Here is a 19498-nt window from a genome sequence, read left to right as displayed (position 1 = left end):
AGCTGAGGGAGGACACTCCTGAGTGGCTTCCTGCTAGTTTAGGGATTCCTAGCTGTAGCCATGGCCCTGGCTCTGTGCCTGTGTCCTGGCCTCATCCACCTCAGCTCAGCCGTTTTCTGAGTGTACATGTACAGTAATCTTCTCAACACATGGATGTTAACTTTGCTGTTGTTTTTTTTTTCCCCAAGACAGTCTCACTTTGTCACCCTTGGTAGAGTGCCGTGGTATTATAGCTCACAGCAGTGTCTAACTCTGGGGCTCAAGTGATTCTCTGGTTTCAGCCTCTTGAGTAGATAGGACTATAGGCGCCCACCACAAAGCCTGGCTGTTTTTAGAGGCAGGGTCTTTGTGCTGGCTCAGGGCTGCTCTCAAACCTGTGAGCTCAGACAATCCACCCGCCTTTGCTTTCCAGAATGCTGGGAATTACAGGTGTGAGCCACCATGCCCAGCCCTTTGTTGTTATTTTCATTATAATCCTGGAGCTTTTCTTTTCTTTTTTTTTTTTTTATTTTTGTAGAGACAGAGTCTCACTGTACCGCCCTCGGGTAGAGTGCCGTGGCGTCACACGGCTCACAGCAACCTCTTAACTCTTGGGCTTACGCGATTCTCTTGCCTCAGCCTCCCGAGCAGCTGGGACTACAGGCGCCCGCCACAACACCTGGCTATTAATCCTGGAGCTTTTCATTCCTTTTTTTTTGCAGTTTTTGGCCAGGGCTGGGTTTGAACTCTCCACCTCTGGCATATGGGGCTGGCGCCCTACTCCTGTGAGCCACAGGCACTGCACCTTCATTCCCTTTTTATTTGAGACAGTTTTGTTCTGTGCTATGGCACCATGGCTTACTGCAACCTCAGACTCCAGGGCTCAAGCAATCCTGCCTCAGCCTCCCAAGTAGCTGGGACTAGTTTTTCTGTTTTTAATAGAGATGGGATCTTGCTCTTGCTGGTCTCCAATTTTTTTTTTTTTCTTAATTGAGACAGAGTCTCACTTTGTCACCCTCTGTAGAGTGCGATAGCATCACTGGTCACAGCAACCTCAAACTCCTGGGCTTAAACAATTCTCTTGCCTCAGACTCCCAAGTAGCTGAGACTATAGGTGCCCATCACAATGCCTGGCTATTTTTTGGTTGCAGTTGTCATTGTTTAGCAGGCCCGGGCCAGGCTCGAACCCACCAGTCACGGTGCATGGGGCTGAGCTATGGGCACAGAGCCTGGTCTCCAACTCAGCCTCAAAGGATACTGCTACCCGAGCCTCCTAGAGTGAGTGCTGAGATTACAGGTGAGAGCCACTGTGCCCAGACTTGGAGTGAGTGATTAGACGACACTTCCTGGTAGAATAGGCCCAACAGAGCAGTACTGTGCTGGAGAGGAAGTCAGGCAGGGTCTGTCACCCCACAGTGGGTTAACAGTTGTGGTCTCAGCACTCCCTTCTGTGGCCAGAAACAAATTCAGTCAAAAGGAGGTGACATTTGGGTAAACTGAAAGGGGCTTGAGAAGGAAGATTGTCATGCATTATCTAGGTGGGCCCAATGTCATCTGGGGGGCTTCCTGTAACAGGGAAGCAGGAGGGCTAGTCCTGGGGAGGCCAGAGATGATGCTGCTGGCTCTGAAGGTGGACGAAGGGGCCATGGGCCATGGAGGCAATGAGGCTGGAAAAGGCCAGGAACCCCTTTCCCTGAAACTCCAGCAAGACCAGCCCTGCAACTGCAGGGTCTGGCTTTGCCCTCTGGGCTCAGTCTATGGCAGCACAAGGACCTGATGTGGCATCTGAGACTCAACTTCTGTGACCCCAGTTACGTGGGTCTGGCCCCAGCAGAGCTTCCTTCTTTCCTGGCAAGATCTGGGCACTTCAGACCTACACCGGAGGATGAGGTGTTGGTCAGAGCACCCAGGGTTGTCCCATTGTGATACTGTGGGGCAGGGTGAGTGATGTCCTTGCTGTACCTAGATGTGTCCCTCCTCTTACCAGGCCAGTCACAGCCTGCAAAGTTCTGCTGTTATAAACCACCTGAGGCAAATCGATTCTACAGGTGAAGCACTTTCTACAACTTCTGTTGAGGATGAGCTGCCATTTCATTTTTCTAAAATCACTTTTCTTACACTTTTTCCTTTTAGGGTCATATTCACCCAACATATGGGAGGACAAACATGACAGTGTGCAGAGAGCCAGGTTGGGAGCAGGACAGGCTCACTCATGCTAGACCACCACATCCTTTACATGTGCTGTTATGGGCTGAAACGCTATTTTTCTGGAAATCACATCCAACTCTAACTTGAGAAAGAATTAATAGACACAAACTGTTTTCTACTGAAATTGTTATTATTTACCATTAAGAACTGCAAACTATACTAAGAATGGACATTCTCTTTAGTAAGCCTTTTTCAAAACACACAAGACAGAGCTCCCCTTTGGTCAAGGTGTCCACTTACTTCCACTGCAGCCCAACTTCCTCTGTCCCTAGCGGGATGTGGAGCTCTCCAGGAATATAGTGTCTAGCCTCCCTCCTTTCCACCCAACTACATCTTGGAGGGGGGGGGGAGGGAAGAAAAAAGGAATAAGGAAATAAATTATGTCATCAACACTTGGGGGCTGGAGGTGCTCTTTGCTAGTGGTCAGTGTGGCTTGGCCCCCAGTCTGCCCAAACAGAAGCCAATTCTGAGCCACGTGCTTGTAAGAAAGGTCCCTGCAGCCGTCACCAGCAAGCTCCCCAAACCCTCTTGCTACATCTAGTGACAGGACAGCAGACTAAGGTGGCAATGGCACACCTGAGGCCCAGGACACTGGGGCTAAATTAAAGCTGTTAGGTGCTGAAAGTAATGGTGAGAGGGGTCTGGAGACTGCCAGCTGTGCCTAGCCCTGCTGTGTGGCCTTCATACACCACAATGCTGGGGTCTGACCTGTTGGGCCCCAACCATCTAAAGCCTCTGACCCACATAGGCAATTCTGAGCAAGGCGAAAACAGAAAGGCTTGAAGGCGGAGCATGCCCCAGCTCACTCCCAGGCCGAGTATTATAGGAAGGGGACCTCCCTGTCCTTGCCCGTCACTGGGGAAGCTGGTGTGATAAGCAAGCGGCAGCAAATGGTGCATCTTGAGATGCCACACCCCTTGAAGGAGAAAAGGCTGTGCCCTGACACGGACCTTCCGAGGACTGTTGCTCCAGACACCCTGGGCAACCTGCTGCCCTCAACCCAGGCCATCCACACTGCATCCTGTGCAGGGATGTCTTTGGATTCCCATAGGCCTCACCCTCCGATGCTTATCTCCCCTGAGCAGGGGAGAGCCTGCTGCCATTCCTTCCACCTGTTCTCCTACTGAGGTAGCCCTTGAAAAACCACATGGGGCAGAGGGGACATGGCCATGAGCTCACCTGACCCGGCATGAGCAGCCCAGTCCACAGCTCGAGGCCACAGTGGCCATCACTCCTCATACACCAACCTGCAGGTCTTCTGAGGCTGACTTGGGAGGTGCCCAGAAATCCATGTCTGTGCTGTGCCTTTCAAACAGGACTTTAATTCCAAACAAACCACAGAGCTGCCGCCTAGGAGGAAGTGGGACTGAAGCCGATGTGCTAAGGCAAGGCTGGCAGTGTCCGGAGGTGAACTCTGGAAGCTCCTGGTTTACGGCTCTTCCTGTGGATGTGAGACCCTGGCAAGGACCGGGCTGGGCAGTCTGACTCCAGGCATCAATCCATGAGCAGAGTGTGGCAGCCCCTGGGTGGAGCACGGGGTGCACAGCACTCAGCAGGCTGGATGGATGAAATGCAGTGGCACCAGCAAGGGCCAGCGGAGGCTACCCCCCAACCCCCAGATTTCAAAGGGACAAGATCTCAAAGTCTTCATCTTCTGAGTCGAAGAATCTTTCCAGTCGCTCTACATCAGAAGAATCTAGAAGAAACACGATACAATCTCAGCAAAGGTCTCTTGTAGGCTCTTTTGTAGTGTGGGGTGACAGCTGCTGAAAGAAGGGGACAGACCAAACAGTGCCTGTGCGGTGGCCTCACGCCCAAGGGGTGCCAAGGCTGCCCAGTGTGACAAGAGAAGCAGACTCTTGGCTGTGCCTGCTGGGTGCTTGGGCCAGCACCCTGACCCCTGTGGTCTGTCAGGAGCAGACTCCGTTCCCCTCCACCTCGTGGGGTTCATCACAGTGAGACTGACAGAGGTGGGAGGCGATACGTTCAGGGCCACATAACCTCTTCACTACAGGGAGCTCCGGGCTCTGAGTCCACCTGCTGCCATGTGATGCCAGGCTGGGGCTGGTTCCACAGGCACGTTGACCACTGAGGGTGGTCAGTGCCATCTGTGGCCAGTGGCTCCACTGCTGGACTGCATTATCAGAGAGCCTGGAGCATCCTGTCTCCAGGGCCCCAAGGATACTGTGGAACATATCCAGAGCCACGGCATCCTGGGTAGGGCCCAGTGTTGGATGAGGCTCACACAAACCTAACTGGTTCAAAGTGAAAGGACCAGGCCTTGGGGAAGCAAGGAGGGCACATGGCTCTCCCAGGATCCCTGCCTCGACCCTGACCTGCCACTGGTCTCAGCACTCACCTAGGGACAGGTTTAGGACGTCAGGACAGGCCAGATGGGAAGGTGGCTGCTCCACCAGCTCAAACATGGGCAGGGCGCCTCCAAGCAGTGATAGCTGTCAGCAAGACACAGTGTTAGGGGCAGCTCCATCCCAGAGGTCACTACACCTAAAAGGAGGGACTACCAGCCACAACCACAGGGTGCATACAACTGTTTCCCCACTTCACCAATGTGGAAATGGAGGCAAGTTTAGCAAGAACCCAGCATGGCTATTGATGGCCACATGCCTGCCCTGCTGGTGTCCACGTGCAATCAAATTGGACTGACCGTCGAGGGCAGAGGGTTGGGAGCTGTGTGTGTTCAGCAAACAGCAGCCTTCAGAACATCCACAGCTCAGCATCTTACCACCATCCCAGTGTCAACAAGGACAGAGGTGAAAACTGGAAACCCCATCCCCAGGCCAGTGTGCAAGGTCTATCCCTGAGAGTGCTAAATGATGAGGGTGATGCCTTGGGACACATGGCCTGTCCAGGCTGCATGGCTGTAAGAGGTGGAACAAGCTCCCCACAGCCTGCAAAACAGAGCCCAGTAAGGCTGTCCCAGACCCCAACACTGACTTTTGGACCCTGAGCACACCCACACCTCTCCAGGAGACTCAGCTCAGCTACAAACCTTTTTGACTTGCTGGCACCAGTCATTGAAGTCGTCCTCAGTCTTACAGAAAAACCCCTAAAATGAAATGACTGTAAGCAGAGAGCAGGACACCTACCCTGCGTGAGCTGAGGCTGGTTCTACTCCCAGTGCCAGGTGCAGAGACAGACCCACAAGTGATGGACACACTCCAGGCTGTCCTTGCTTCTGTGGCCAGGCAGGGAGCTCCCCAGGGCTCCCAAGCTGTGCATGGCCCTCTGGACCCAGGTCCTGACACTCCTTGGGCTCTGTCGCTTTACTTAGCCCTTTGCCTCTCACTGGATTGACCCATAAGATGTTGTATGCCTGACTGTCAGGCATGGTGGGGGCACGTCCCTCCCCATGGCTAAGCTGCCGGGTGGGACTCAGCCTGGATGCAGCCTCTCCCTAGAAGCACAGCCACAAAGGCTGCCAAGACCGCCGAGGATGCAGGCGCTATACCACGTGGGTAGGGAGCCTCATGGCCATGGCGGCACTTCCAAGAATCACCTGGAAGACCACAAAGCTTAAGACGGCCTGGACTGGCAGCTACCAGGAATTCTGAACACCTCCAGGTTTACGGATGGTAACGGACAAGAAAAATCCACAGGAAGAAAACAGAAGATAGGAAGTCGGAGAGAGCTCAGACTGGGTGTCCCCTCTCCTGAAGACAGCGGCTCTGCTGGAGCTGTAAGGTCCATCACTCTGAGAAGCCAGTGTGAGGACAGAGTTGTCCCACCACGTGTTCCCTCTGGTCTCAGTGCAGAAGCACAGGCTAATGCTCACACCTGAGCCGGTCCTTGCACACTAGTGTCCATGAGCGTGTGGCCTGGGAAGGCGGCTCAAGCTTGGCCTCAGTGTCGCAAGTGCCTGTCCTGTAAGCTGCTGAGACACACACTGGCAAATGCCCTTAGTTCTGGCTGGACATGGAGCTCAGGGGCAGGGTCTGCTAGGTCTGAGGCCTGCAGCCCACCTGCATGTCCTGGGCTGGGCCACATCTTTGACGGCCTGGGCTCAGGACCAGGTCTGTTTGTTTCTAAGCACAGCAGAGCTCCCCTGATGTGGGGTCCTCTCACAGTTATCTACTTCCCCAGGATGCCACTGTCTCTAGTTGTTTCTGGCCTTCTCCTTGAAGTACATTTTGAAAAGTAGGCAGGTTTGTATAAACCACATAGGAATCCACAATCATTTCCCAGATATGTTACGTAAAACCCCGAGGGCTTTGGGGCTGATGCAGGGTCAGAGGCTAGTGGCAGGACTCCAGTGTCTGAACACTGTTCATTTTCTTGCCCTTCAACTTTTACACTATGAGAAGCTAGTTGTTCTTCCAGAATGTTGAAGAAAATTCCACAACCCTGAAGGTTTTTTCATTCTAAAACAGGATTTGGCATAACATGGCTCAGAACTGCCCACCAGCTCACACAGCAGAGACCCACCACAGCAATGGACGGGTCGAGTTCCCCGATGCTCATCCTGCATGGAGGGTGCTGGCAATGGAAACTCTCGTCTGGGACAAGGCAGCTGTCTGTGGCCTCTACCGCCGGCTGTGTTGTGTGGGGGTCCAGGTAGATAAGCTCCTCACCTGGGTGATATGACAGAGGTGGTGGGCAAGTGGTGGCAAGTCTGAGCCACATTTCAGACTCACCATACCACCACCACCTCAGACAGATAAGCCTTGAGATGGCATGGATTGACAGGCTGGAAGCTGGACTGCCGAGAGGGGGAACACACAGGAGGCCTTGCAGGACCCCATGGAGCTGCCTTCCTGCTGACCATCCCAGAAAAGGGGCCGCCTGGGGCGTATGGAGACCTGTCTCATGGTACGCCCTCCCCTCATGAACTGTACCCACGGGCCCCCAGGGACGTCACTGTCCCACAACTCACCAACATAGCCGATGAAGTAGTGGGCACTGTTGGGTTTCCCTCCAATCACCCCCAGGGACTGGGGCATCCGGAAGCAGCGCTGTGGGAGGGGTAGATACTGAGTACCTGCTCTGTGGGCCAAGCAGCAGACATCTACACAGGCACAGCCCCGTGTTGCTCCCAAGTGGGAGCCAAACCCCCAGGTGGGCCCAAGAGCCTGATGAAGTCCAACTAGGTAAAGAGCCCTGTCTGGTGGGCTGGGAGGGGCAGAGGCTGTGGCATAGGGGCCTACAGAAGGGGTGATGGGGGGCTGGGACATGTAAGGGCAGTCAGAGAGCTGGAAGGAGGGGACAAGATTAAGACAACAGAAGGACCATTGTAAAATGCAGCATTTCCATTCTGTCTAGGAATTACCTTGAACACGGTTCCCTGGTCTAAAATTTACACTGAGTGAGGGGAGTGCTCTTCATGACACAGCAGGGGCTTTCAGAGGGGCTTATGGACAGAGCTCCCAGGGGGTTTGGCAGCCTGTCCATTACCTCAAACCCTTCCTGCAGCCCACTTTCTCAAAAGCCAAACCACCTTCCAAAGGGATGCTAAGCTCAAGCAAAGTGTGAGGAGGGTGCCCAGGTGGGTGGGGCTCCCAGCATCTTAGCCCCCACTGTTTGCCAGCTTGGTTAGCAACCTTGTGAAACCAAACTGAAAGGCCTTTCTCTGTCACATGTGGCTTAGGTCAAATCCACCTTTTGTGAGGCCCTGTGACTGGCTATGGGCTCCCAAGGGCTGGCTGCACAAAATGTGACTGAGAACTGGGGAAGGAACCCCGGGCAGGAGCCACAAGACGCACCTTCAGTGTCTCCACATAGGCGGCGTTGATGTCCGTGAGCCCCAGGCGCAGGGGGATGAGAAGTACCAGGGGTCTCCAGGGTGACAGCCTAGTGGTGACCTCGGCTCCAGCAGGGAACCCATTACAGTGCCGGTCGGGAGCTGCAGAAGACGCTGTGGCCGTGCCACATGGAAGGCTGGTCCTGCATAACCTTCCTGGAAAGGAAGACACCCTTTGATAGGCCAGGAGAACTAGGGACATCGCAGCCATTATTTTGTAACAGAAAGTGTTACAAAGCCAGGTACTTAAAATATAATTCAAACAATTTTGTCACATATAAATATTTTCTATGCATATTCAGCTAAAAAATTTTATTATGTAGCCGGGCGTTGTGGCGGGCGCCTGTAGTCCCAGCTACTCGGGAGGCTGAGGCAAGAGAATCGCTTAAGCCCAGGAGTTGGAGGTTGCTGTGAGCTGTGTGAGGCCACGGCACTCTACCGAGGGCCATAAAGTGAGACTCTGTCTCAAAAAAAAAAAAATTAAAAAAAATTTTATTATGAAATAAACCACACTTACACCTGCGGTGCATCTTACAAGGGTATATGTGAAACTTAGTAAATGTAGAATGTAAATGTCTTAACACAATAACTAAGAAAATGCCAGGAAGGCTATGTTGACCAGTGTGATGAAAATGTGTCAAACGGTCTATAAAACCAGTGTATGGTGCCCCATGATCACATTAATGTACACAGTTATGATTTAATTAAAAAAAGAAAAAGAAAGAAAAAAAAGAAATAAACCATACACCAAAGTACCTACACGGCCCCCAGCTCACCCAGCCCAGGATCCCTTTGTGGGGGCCCCTCCTCAACCAGCAGAGAACTTGCTCCCTCCCTTACTCATTTCCAGTCATCCATTTTGGGGGGCACAGCTTGCTCTGTACACTGACCTTGGCTTCCACACCACTCGCCAAGGCAAGAAGCCTGGGAGAGCCTAGGAGAACCCAGATCACCTCATTCATGCAGAGCTAACAGTGCTCAAAACAAAGGGACTGGGAGGTAACAGAAGACAGAGCCAGTCTGAGGGGACACTGGCGAGACCTGAGCAATTGGGCACCAAAACCATGACAGTGACACAAACAGAAAAAGAGCCCATGAATACACTGACTAAGAAAAAGTTTTCAAATTTAACCAAGGAGGGCAAGGGGAGTAAAGGTGGCTCTTCTCCAGAATGCCACCAATGTGCACGGAAGGAAAGACTGGGTTGGAAAAGCCCTTTCCTGCCATATATATAATAAAAGATGTAGACAAAACTCACCGATGCATATTAAATATCACCCTCAGATTATTCATTAATTACAAGGGAAAAAGACCCCACATCAACCAAATGATGCAACAGTGCTGCTGATGAGAGGACGAGGCAACACTCAGGGCTCTGCAGGGCACTGAGGGACACAGGACCACCCAGCCCCACGTACTGGCCAGAATGATCAACCCCAATCCAGTCATGAGGAAGGAGACCAATCATCCTGGGGGACATCTAAATGACTAGGAAAAAAGAGGCAAGACTTTCTATATTCAGGGAGACCAGAAAGATGAGCAACTACCAAACCTAATACTGGACCCTCGATCAGGAAAACAGCCAAGCTACCCTTCCTGTGACGTGAGACCACACGTTCTGAAGGACCTTCCCACTCTTAGGAAAGGCTTGCTGATTAAAAAAAGCAGCATGTTGTGAGAAAACAAGTGTATGAAACATAATTGGTGAATATAGGTGAAAGGTTTATGGCTATGATTCATTGAACTTATTTTTTGAGACATGGTCTCACTCTGTTGCCTCGGCTACAGTATGTAGCATCACCATCCCTCACAGCAGCCTCACACTCCTAGGCTCAAGTGAGCCTCCTGCTTCAGCCTCCCGAGTAGCTGGGACTATAGGCAACTGCAATGACACTAGGCTAATTTTTCTTTTTTTGTGTGACAGAACCTCAAAAAACCTTGAGACAGTCGCCCTGCGTACACTGCTGTGGCATCATAGCTCACAGCAACCTCCAACTCCTGGGCCTAAGCGAGTCTCCTGCTTCCACTTCCCAAGTAGCTGAGACTACAGGCACCTGCCACAACGCCTGGTTATTTTTTGGTTGCAGCTATCATTGTTGTTTGGTGGGCCTGGGCTGGATTCAAACCCGCCAGCTCAGGTATATGTGGCTGGCGTCTTAGCCGCTTGAGCCACAGGCGCCAAGCCCAGGCTAATTTTCCTATTTATTTATTTAATTTTTAGAGACAGAGTCTCACTGTCGCCCTTGGTAGAGTGCCATGGCATCACAGCTCACAGCAACGTCTAGCTCTTGGGCTTAGGCCACTCTCTGGGCTCAGCCTCCCAAGCAGCTGGTATTTTTTATTTTTTAGAGACAGAGTCTCACTTTGTCGCCCTCAGTACAGTGCTGTGGCGTCACAGCTCACAGCAAACTCCAGCTCTTGGGCTTAGGTGATTCTCTTGCCTCAGCTTCCCGCCACAATGCCCGGCTATTTTTTTGTTGCAGTTTGCTGGGTCTGCGTTTGAACCCACCATCCTCAGTATATGGGGCCGATGCCCTACTCAATGAGCCATGGGTAGCTGCCGTAATTTTTCTGTTTTTAGTAGAGATGGGGGTCTCGCTCTTGCTCTGGCTGGTCTCAAAACTCTTGAGCTCAGGCAATCCACATTCCTCAGCCTCCCAGAATGCTGAGATTACAGGTATGAGCCATTGCCTTTTTTCAGTTTACTTTCCATTAGTTCAGTATAAAGGTTCTTTTTGGGCCCCTTCCATCAGAATCTAGGATTTGGCTAGCGTCTGCTAAACACTATCATTGTGTTTTCATCCACTGTAACTTAATTTTTTCTATATTTGATATGTTAATTATTCTATTAATATAGGCTTTACTTTATTGATCTTGATGTTATATTTTGATAAAAAAAGTTTTGTGGTAACATTTTCCTTATTGACTGGAGCATTAGTTATTTAGAGACAGGGGCTTACTCGATAGTCCAGCAATGGTGTGATCATAGCTCACTACAACCTTGAAATCGTATCTTCAGTGATCTTTTCACCTTAGCCTTTTGAATAGATGGGAATACAGGCAAACATGACCATGCCCAGCTTGTTTTAAAATTATTTTGTAGAGGTCTCACTATGTTGCCCAGGCTGAACTCCTGGTCTCAAGGGATCCCCAGCCTCAGCCTCTCAAAGTGCAGGGATTATAGGTATGCACCACGGGGTCCAGCCAGTGGCTGGAGTTCTACTGCTACCACAGATCCTCTGTCCTGAGATGTACAGATATGCTCCAGGGGTGACACAGCATGAGGCCCACCAGTTTTGTGTTCCTAGAGCCCTGATGGTGGGTGTGCATGGCCAGCTGCACTGCAAATGCCCTGCTGTTAATGCAATACAGCAAGCTTCTTTCTCTGTCTCTGGCACTATCTGTAACTTTAACTTTCTATTTCCCTGTCAATGACTGTGATCACACAGTGTGTACACGCACTGCCCCCTCACAAAACTAGGTCTCGTCCTCAGAGTTGTTTTTTTTCTTTTTTTCTTTTTTTTTTTTGAAACAGTCTCACTCTGTCACCCTTGGTAGAGTGCTGTGGCCTCACAGCAACTCAAACTCTTGGGCTCAAGCAATTCTCTTGCCTCAGCCTCTCAAGTAGCTGGGACTACAGGCTAGTTTTAGAGATGGGGTCTTACTCTTGCACAGGATGGTCTCAAACTCCTAAGCTCAGACTATCCACCTGCCTTGGCCTCTCAGAGTGCTGGGATTACAGGCCTGAGGTACTGCGCCTGGGCTCTTCCTCAGAATTCTAAACATTTTCTGGTAGCATTTGGTGTGGCATAGAGATGAATGCTTTTTTCCAAAGCAGCTTGTATTATTACTATTACCTGGATGCTTGGGTTTCTTAACGGAAATATCACCAACAAGTATACTGTATTTAAGTACTCTGGACAAAAATCTGGGGATCTTAAGCTGTAAAGACTCAACTCTCAGCAACCTGTGGAGATCTTTCCTACTCCCTCAGTGTTGCTGCTGGTCTCCCTCTGCTGTGCACCTCTCAGGGTTTCGTCTCAGCTACAGAGACATTCCCACCTCGTTCTCAGAGTGAGCCTGCACTGAGGTCATCTGTAGCCACCGCCAGACAGATACCCTTTTCAATCTGTATTTTCTCCTTACATCCAGTGACGTTCTCCCTGTCTACTGTGGCTTGAAAGGTCTAAGTCTACCAACATCAAGGGCTGGCAATGCCTGCTGCACATGTCTTGGCAGGCCTTCACCAGCAGTGGATGGACCTGGGAATTCTGGGCAATGAGGCCTTCCCCGGCTCAGCACTCACTACCTAAAGTCTGAGCCCCATCAGTGTCAGGAAGCTCTTTTGTTGGAGGAAATGGCTTTTGCAGAATTTCTGAATGTTACCAGTTTTTTCCAAACTATTCCTTCCACAAGCAGTTCAGAGAAAATATAAGAAAAAGTCCTTGCCTGGCCAAGGAATTGTTTCCCCAGCTTTTGCTTTGATGACTTCTGTCCTAGGCTGCTGCTTTAGGCAACTGTTAGCAGTGGGATGAAGAACAGTTTCTTCCTGTCCTTACTAAGGCCTCCCTGTCTCTCTGCTGAGGCTCCTAAGGCCAGAGGACACAGGTGTGGGCCCTTCCAATCTCTCCGCCTGCTCTTACCACACTGTGCTCAGGCGCCCAGGTGCTGTCCATTGGTCTCAGTGCCCTGACTGGTTCTGTCTTGATGCTCTTCTTCCTGAATTTGGGTGTCTGAATCTGCCAGTAGCTCCTGTGGTGAGCAGGGTCCTTGCTGATGAGGGAGGGGGAATGATGCACACACCCTGAGACTAGGCTGGACATGGCCAGGCAGCTCCCACATCCCACAGGGAGCCAGTGTCCCTGAGGAGCTGGTAGAAGTGCAGACTCAGGGTGGGGTACGGTGGCTCACACTTGTGATCCCAGAACTTTGGGGGGTCAGGCTGGTCTCAAACTCCTGACTCAAACTTTTACAAAATATTTATAAAATATTCTCCCATGTGTTTACCACCTCTCTGCACATTTTTTTTTCTTCCCTTTTTTTTTGAGACAGAGTCTCAAGCTGTTACCCTGGGTTGAGTGTTGTGGTATCATAGCTCACAGCAACCTACAACTCGGGTTCAAGCGATCCTCTGGTCTCACTTTTTCTATTTTTAGTAGAGATGGGGTCTCACATTTTTGCTCAAGCTTGTCTTGAACTCATGAGCTCAAGCAATCCACCTACCTCAGCCTCCCAGAGTGCTAGGATTACAGGCTTGAGCCACTGCACCCAGACTCTTTGCACAATTTTGTAGTGAACATTTTTGTAAGTAAAGGTACATTTAGCTACAATTTCCTACTTCCCTATGGATGGAGACTTTACAGATACTCTGAAGTATGCTGTGCGGCCAGTTAATAGGTGGTTATGATATTTTTACTGCCAGGAGAAAAATGGTTATGATGCTATGTCTGTGGTAAGTTTTTGAAAAGCACAGAAAAACCATGGAAATCAAGTAACGTTAAAATGTTAGTAACAGTTATTTCTAAGTGGTAAAATTAGTGTATTTACTTTCTTTGTACTTTTCCTTAGTTTCTAATGTTTTACAAAATCTTTAAGAAATGGAACAGAGGGAGAAGACAGAAGGAAGAAACAAACCCTTCTCTTATGGCCACATACACCAGGGCTGGCAGATTCAAACCCAGCCTGGGCCTGCCAAACAACGACAAGTGCAACCAAAAAATTGCTAGGTGTTGTGGCAGGTGCCTGTAGTCCCAGCTACTTGGGAGGCTAAGGCAAGAGACTCACTTAAGCCCAAGAGTTGGAAGTTGCTGTGAGCTGTGACGCCCTAGCACTCTACTGAGGGTGATAAAATGAAATTCTGTCTCAAAAAAAAAATGAGGCTAGAGCTCACTAGTGAGGCCCCTTGTTATAGATGAGCTGTATTTCCCTCCTAGACATAGAATTCAGCATGCCCATTCCCTCTAGGGCTCTGAGGCCTTTTCTTCTTGAGTGTAGACAGAGCAGCACCCCCTCCACGACACATGTTGCTGGAGATGACACAGCTCAAAGCAGCTGTACAGGTCTGTGGCCACTAATGCACACAAGGGGATTTACCAGGATTCCTACACACATGTAACTGACACTTTATTTGCCACAAAGATGCAAAATGACACAGGGCACTAAGCAGCTCCCCTCTGAAGAGCACTTGACCACCAAACTGGTCTGCGCTATGTGGGAACAGCTTAGGAGTGTCAGGCCTGCGCTTGGCTAGGGCACCGCACTGCTCTCACCAAGGCACCTCAGTGTGCTCAGCCTGGGAAGAGCAGGCCTTACCCACAACTCCTACCTACTTGGCAGGTGAACCCCGAGCCACTTACTGATCTCCTCCATCACCACAGTGTTGTCCATCGCTATATGGACTGCCAGGGAGCTCCATGTGTCAAAGACAGCAAGCTTCCTGTAGAAAGTGGGAGAACATGCCTGTAAGCTTTTCTGCAACTCAAAAAGACATTCACCTCTGACAGTGACAATGTGGGACATAGCACAGCCATGCCAAAGCTGCCTCTCCAACGATAAAGACCAAGACTCAGAACGTCAGGGGGCACATCCAATGCTACAGGTGGGAAGAAAGGTGATTCTCCTCACCTGGGCCTGGCGTTGCTTCCATTGCCTCCGGCTGCACACAGCAGAGGTACTGTGCAGTGGGGTCTGATCTCATTGGTTCAGAGGCAGGAACCAGCACATGAATTTCCTCCTTAGACGCTGTGTCCCCAGGCACAGTGGTATGAGCCTACAATCCTCTACTAGGGAGACTAAGGCAGGAGGATCACTTGAGCTCAGGGGTTTGAGACAGCTTGGGCAACACAGGGAGACCTGGCTTAAAAATAAACAAGGTTGGACAGCGCCTGTGGCTCAGTGAGTAGGGCACCGGCCCCATATACCAAGGGTGGCGGGTTCAAACCCAGCCCCAGCCAAACTGCAACAACAACAACAAAAATAACTGGGTGTTGGGCAGCGCCTGTGGCTCAGTGAGCAGGGCGCCGGCCCCATATGCCGAGGGTGGCGGGTTCAAACCCGGCCCCGGCCAAACTGCAACCAAAAAATAGCCGGGCGTTGTGGTGGGCGCCTGTAGTCCCAGCTACTCAGGAGGCTGAGGCAAGAGAATCACTTAAGCCCAGGAGTTGGAGGTTGCTGTGAGTGTGTGAGGCCACGGCACTCTACCAAGGGCCATAAAGTGAGACTCTGTCTCCACAAAAAAAAAAATAAATAAATAAAAAAAATAACTGGGTGTTGTAGCAGGCACCTGTGGTCCCAGCTACTTGGGAGGCTGAGGCAAGATAGTTGCCTAAGCCCAAGAGCTGGAGGTTGCTGTGAGCTATGTGATGCCATGGGACACTCTACCAAGGGCGACAAAGCAAGACTCTATCTCAAAAAATAAAATAAGGGCAGCGCCTGCGGCTCAGTCGGTAAGGCGCCGCCCCATATACCGAGGGTGGCGGGTTCAAACCCAGACCCGGCCAAACTGCAACCAAAAACTAGCCGGGCGCTGTGGCGGGCGCCTGTAGTCCCAACTACTCGGGAGGCTGAGGCAAGAGAATCGCTTAAGCCCAGGAGTTGGAGGTTGCTGTGAGCTGTGTGAGGCCACGGCACTCTACCAAGGGCCATAAAGTGAGACTCTATCTCTACAAAAAAAAAAAATAATAATAAAATAAAATAATAGTAATAAAATAAACAAGGCCAGGAGTGGTGGTTCACGATTGTAATTCCAGCACTCTGGGAGGCAGAGGCAGGTGAACTGCTTGAGCTCAGGAGTTCAAGACCAGCCGGAGGAAGAGACCTTATCTCCACTAATAGAAAACCTAGCCAGGTGTGGTTGTGGGCACCTTAATCCCAGCTACTTGGGAGGCTGGGGCTACTTTTTTTTTGTTGCGGTTGTCATTGTTTAGCAGGCCAGGGTCAGGTTCAAACCTGCCCTGGTGTATGTGGCTGACACCATAACCACTGTGCTACGGGTACCAAGTCTTATTTTTTTTGAGACAGAGTGCCGTGGCGTCACAGCTCACAACAACCTCCAGCTCTTGGGCTTAAGCGATTCTCTTACTTTAGCCTACCAAGTAGCTGGGACTACAGGTGCCGGCCACAATGCCCAGCTATTTTTGTTGTTGTTGTAGTTGTCATTGTTGTTTAACTGGTGTGGGCCAGGTTTTGAACATGCCAGCCCCAGTGTATGTGGCTGGTGCCCTAACCACTGAGCTATGGTGGCTGAGCCCTAAGGTGTTCATTTTAATAGAAAACATAGGCTGAGAGAGGTGGCTCACACATATAATCCTAGCACTCTGGGACACCGAGGCATGTGGATTGCTTGAGCTCATGAGTTTGAGACCAGCCTGAGCTAGAGCGAGACCCCATCACTACTAAAAATAGAAAAACTGAGGCAAGAAGATCGCTTGAGCCCAAGAGTTGTAGGTTGCTGTGAGCAATGATGCCAAGACACTCTACCCAGGGTGACAAAACCTCCTCCCCCCAAAACCATAAATGCTAGTTCACAAGACCTGGGCAGGCCTGGTCACCTCTGAGGAACTTATTAAGGGCCCTTAAGAATAGGAACCCAGGGCTCAGTGGGTAGGGTGCTGGTTACATATACCGAGGTTGGCGGGTTCAAGCCTGGCCTGGGCCTGCTAAACAACAATGACAACTGCAACCAAAAGATGCCTTGGCATTGTGGCGGGAGCCTGTAGTCCTAGCTACTCAGGATCCTGAGGCAAGAGAATCGCTTAAGCCCAAGAGTTTGAGGTTGCTGTGAGCTGTTATGACAGCACTCTGCCGAGGGCAACATAATGAGACTCTGTCTCAAAAAGAAAAAAAAAAAGAACAAAAAAAGAACAGGGACCCCTTATTTTTTTAGCAATGAAGGCTCGAGGAGAATTTAAGCTGCCAAGGAATATTCATGCTATCCCCCCAAAAACAGAAGGGTTGAAGTGAATACATACTTGAGGACTTGAGCGACGGTGTTTGGCCCGTACCACTGGCCAATTGACTTGCCTTCACCAACTCCCATTTGTGCTGCAGAGAATAGATCTAAGTTAATGACATACCCTTCCCTGGTCATCCCAATGGTCCCCACCCCCTACCACACTGGTGGCAGCTGGAAACACCTCAAAGGAAGGCCTGGGCAGCCATCTTGCCCTGTCTTCAATAGGGTGCAGGGATACTTCCTCCAAAAGGGAGTTAGGAAAAGGACAGAAAACATCCCGAGGTTTGTCCTTCGCTAAGAACTTAACAAGGATGGGACTTGAGGAAATGAGATGATCTCAAGTTAAGTTACTCGGGCTACTTTATTTCCTTCCCAATGAGTAGACAGTACTCAAAAGCTGGGCTTGTTTGAAACAGAGGCTGCTAGGCTTCACTCCACATCCACTAAGCACTCAGATGCACGGACAGGGCACAGGGAAGGGGCCATGAGCCTGATTCTCACCACCTCTGAGGAGCAGCAGGCCCTGTAGACCACCTGGGCCAAGGACGGGGGCAACAAGGCCCAGGTCTGAGCAGGTCTAAGCGGGCACTGGACCACCCATAGCAGTCCTTGGGCAGTCAGGGGCCCACGTGCCCTAAGCCTCCTATTCTGCACAGCGCTGCACCACAGAGCTCTTAAGGACACCAGGCCCTGCCTCTTTGAGCGGCCCCAGCATGTGCAGACAGCCTCCCACCTATCTGGTGGATGGAGTAGTAACTGTCCTTCCTGTCAAGGAAAGCACTGAGGACGCTGAAGTAGCTGTCTGGCTGCCTTTTCCGCTGTGTCCACCTCCAATCTAGGGGAAAAAATACCAGGTCAGTCTCACCACAAATAAAAGAAACAAGTCCTTACCTTTTTTTTTTGGTTTTTGGCCGGGGCTAGGTTTGAACCCGCCACCTCTAGCATATGGGACTGGCGCCCTACTCCTTGAGCCACAGTCCTTACCTTTAACAAAGCACTCAAGATAGGCATGGAATCCAAATCATTCCTTAAAGTTAAAAGTCAAATTCTCTAGAATTTCAAACATATATACACCAACTCATCAAAACAAATCCATATAGAAAGCAAAAAAGAGTTTCAGTGCTTTAAAGATAATTGCTAAGAAGGAAACACTTATCAGCATTCTTTAAAGTCAGATTTTTTTTTTGTAGAGACAAGAGTCTCACTTTATCGCCCTTGGTAGAGTGGCATCACAGCTCACACAGCAACCTCCAGCTCCTGGGCTTAGGTGATTCTCTTGCCTCAGCCTCCCCAGTAGCTGGCACTACAGGCGCCCGCCACAACGCCCGGCTATTTTTTGTTACAGTTTGGCCAGGTCTGGGTTTGAACCCGCCACCCTGGCATATGGGGTCGGCGCCCTACTCGCTAAGCCACAGGCGCCGCCTGAAATCAGATTTTTTTTTTTTTTTTTTTTTTTTTGTGGTTTTTTGGCCGGGGCTGGGTTTGAACCCACCACCTCCGGCATATGGGACTGGCGCCCTACTCCTTGAGCCACAGGCGCCACCCTAAAATCAGATTTTTAATCAATAAAAACAAATGGGTCGGCCGGGCACAGTGGCTCACGCCTGTTATCCCAGCACTTGGAAAGCTGAGGTGGGTGGACTGCCTGAGCTCACAGGTTCAAGACCAGCCTGAGCAAGAGTGAGACCCCATCTTTTAAAAAAAAACAGCCAGGCATTGTGGCAGGTGCCTATAGTCTCAGCTACTTGGGAGGCTGAGGCAAGAGAATCGCTTGAGCCCAGGAGTTTGAGGTTGCTGTGAGCTGTGACGCCAAGGCACTTTACCCAGGGTGACAAAGTGAGACTATCTCAAAAACAAACAAACAAACAAAAAAACAAATGGGTCAATACTCAGGAAAACCCCAAACTCAAATCTGTTTCACTTAAAGTGTATGTAAAAACAACCTTATTCCTCAGTCTTCCCTGTGCTTCCCCAAGGCTGCAACTCACCACGCCCCAAGTGCCGGCACACCAAGGCCTGGGCGAAGATCATCTGTCCACAGCGCAGCATGCAGCCCCAGCCCGTGTCCGAGGTGGGGCCTGTCCCCCCTGTTACGGCAGAGAGAAAAGTGCTCCTGGTCAGACCAAGAGTCCACCAGCAGGAAGCAGTGAGGGCCCACATTGCAGCATGGATGCCTTTGTCCATTAGTTCCACTTCTCAGGACTTAGCAAGGCCATGGGCCTCGCCAACTGGGGAGTGAAACATCACGACAGACGACCACCTCAGAATGGATGGGACATAAACAAGCCAGTTATGGAACAGCAGGGACAGCTGGTAAGCACACAAAGAAACGCTAAACCCGATGAATAACCCAGAAAACAGGAAGTTAAACGAGAAGAATCATTTTCCAACTACCAAAAAGGCAAAGATTCAAAGACCTGACAACACCTGGTATTGCTGAGTGCAGGGCTGGTGGGGCATGTGGGCAGCACTGGCCAGCAACTTAGCCCCTCCAGGGCACACACCTGCACCTGCCATCTCAGGGCCGATCCCTGGGGTCAGACAGACATCTGGGAAATGCCTGCCCATTGGCAGCAGAAGCCCAGTGGGATGGCACTGTGCAG

The 19498-nt window shown here is 50.7% G+C and overlaps 1 protein-coding gene across 3 annotated transcripts in view; it reads right to left on the bottom strand.

The window, feature by feature from the left end:
- Positions 1-2296: 2296 nt before the first annotated feature.
- Positions 2297-19498, bottom strand: part of ATG4B (autophagy related 4B cysteine peptidase) — a 33488-nt gene continuing 16286 nt past the window's right edge. For all 3 annotated transcript variants that reach the window (XM_053597241.1, XM_053597238.1, XM_053597240.1), the window contains 10 exons: positions 18884-18982; positions 17629-17730; positions 16912-16984; positions 14299-14378; positions 7905-8098; positions 7079-7157; positions 6631-6776; positions 5198-5254; positions 4547-4640; positions 2297-3883 (listed from right to left, as the gene is read on the bottom strand). In XM_053597241.1, the coding sequence (XP_053453216.1) occupies positions 3810-3883; positions 4547-4640; positions 5198-5254; positions 6631-6776; positions 7079-7157; positions 7905-8098; positions 14299-14378; positions 16912-16984; positions 17629-17730; positions 18884-18982 (998 nt within the window). In that variant the 3' untranslated portion in view covers positions 2297-3809. The remainder of the gene's footprint in view (positions 3884-4546; positions 4641-5197; positions 5255-6630; positions 6777-7078; positions 7158-7904; positions 8099-14298; positions 14379-16911; positions 16985-17628; positions 17731-18883; positions 18983-19498) is intronic.

This window comes from Nycticebus coucang, chromosome 7 (assembly GCF_027406575.1).
Source record: "Nycticebus coucang isolate mNycCou1 chromosome 7, mNycCou1.pri, whole genome shotgun sequence".
In the NCBI taxonomy this organism is placed as follows: Eukaryota; Metazoa; Chordata; class Mammalia; order Primates; family Lorisidae; genus Nycticebus; species Nycticebus coucang.
Note: the sequence above shows the minus strand (reverse complement) of the source record. Positions and strands in the feature narration are given on the sequence as shown.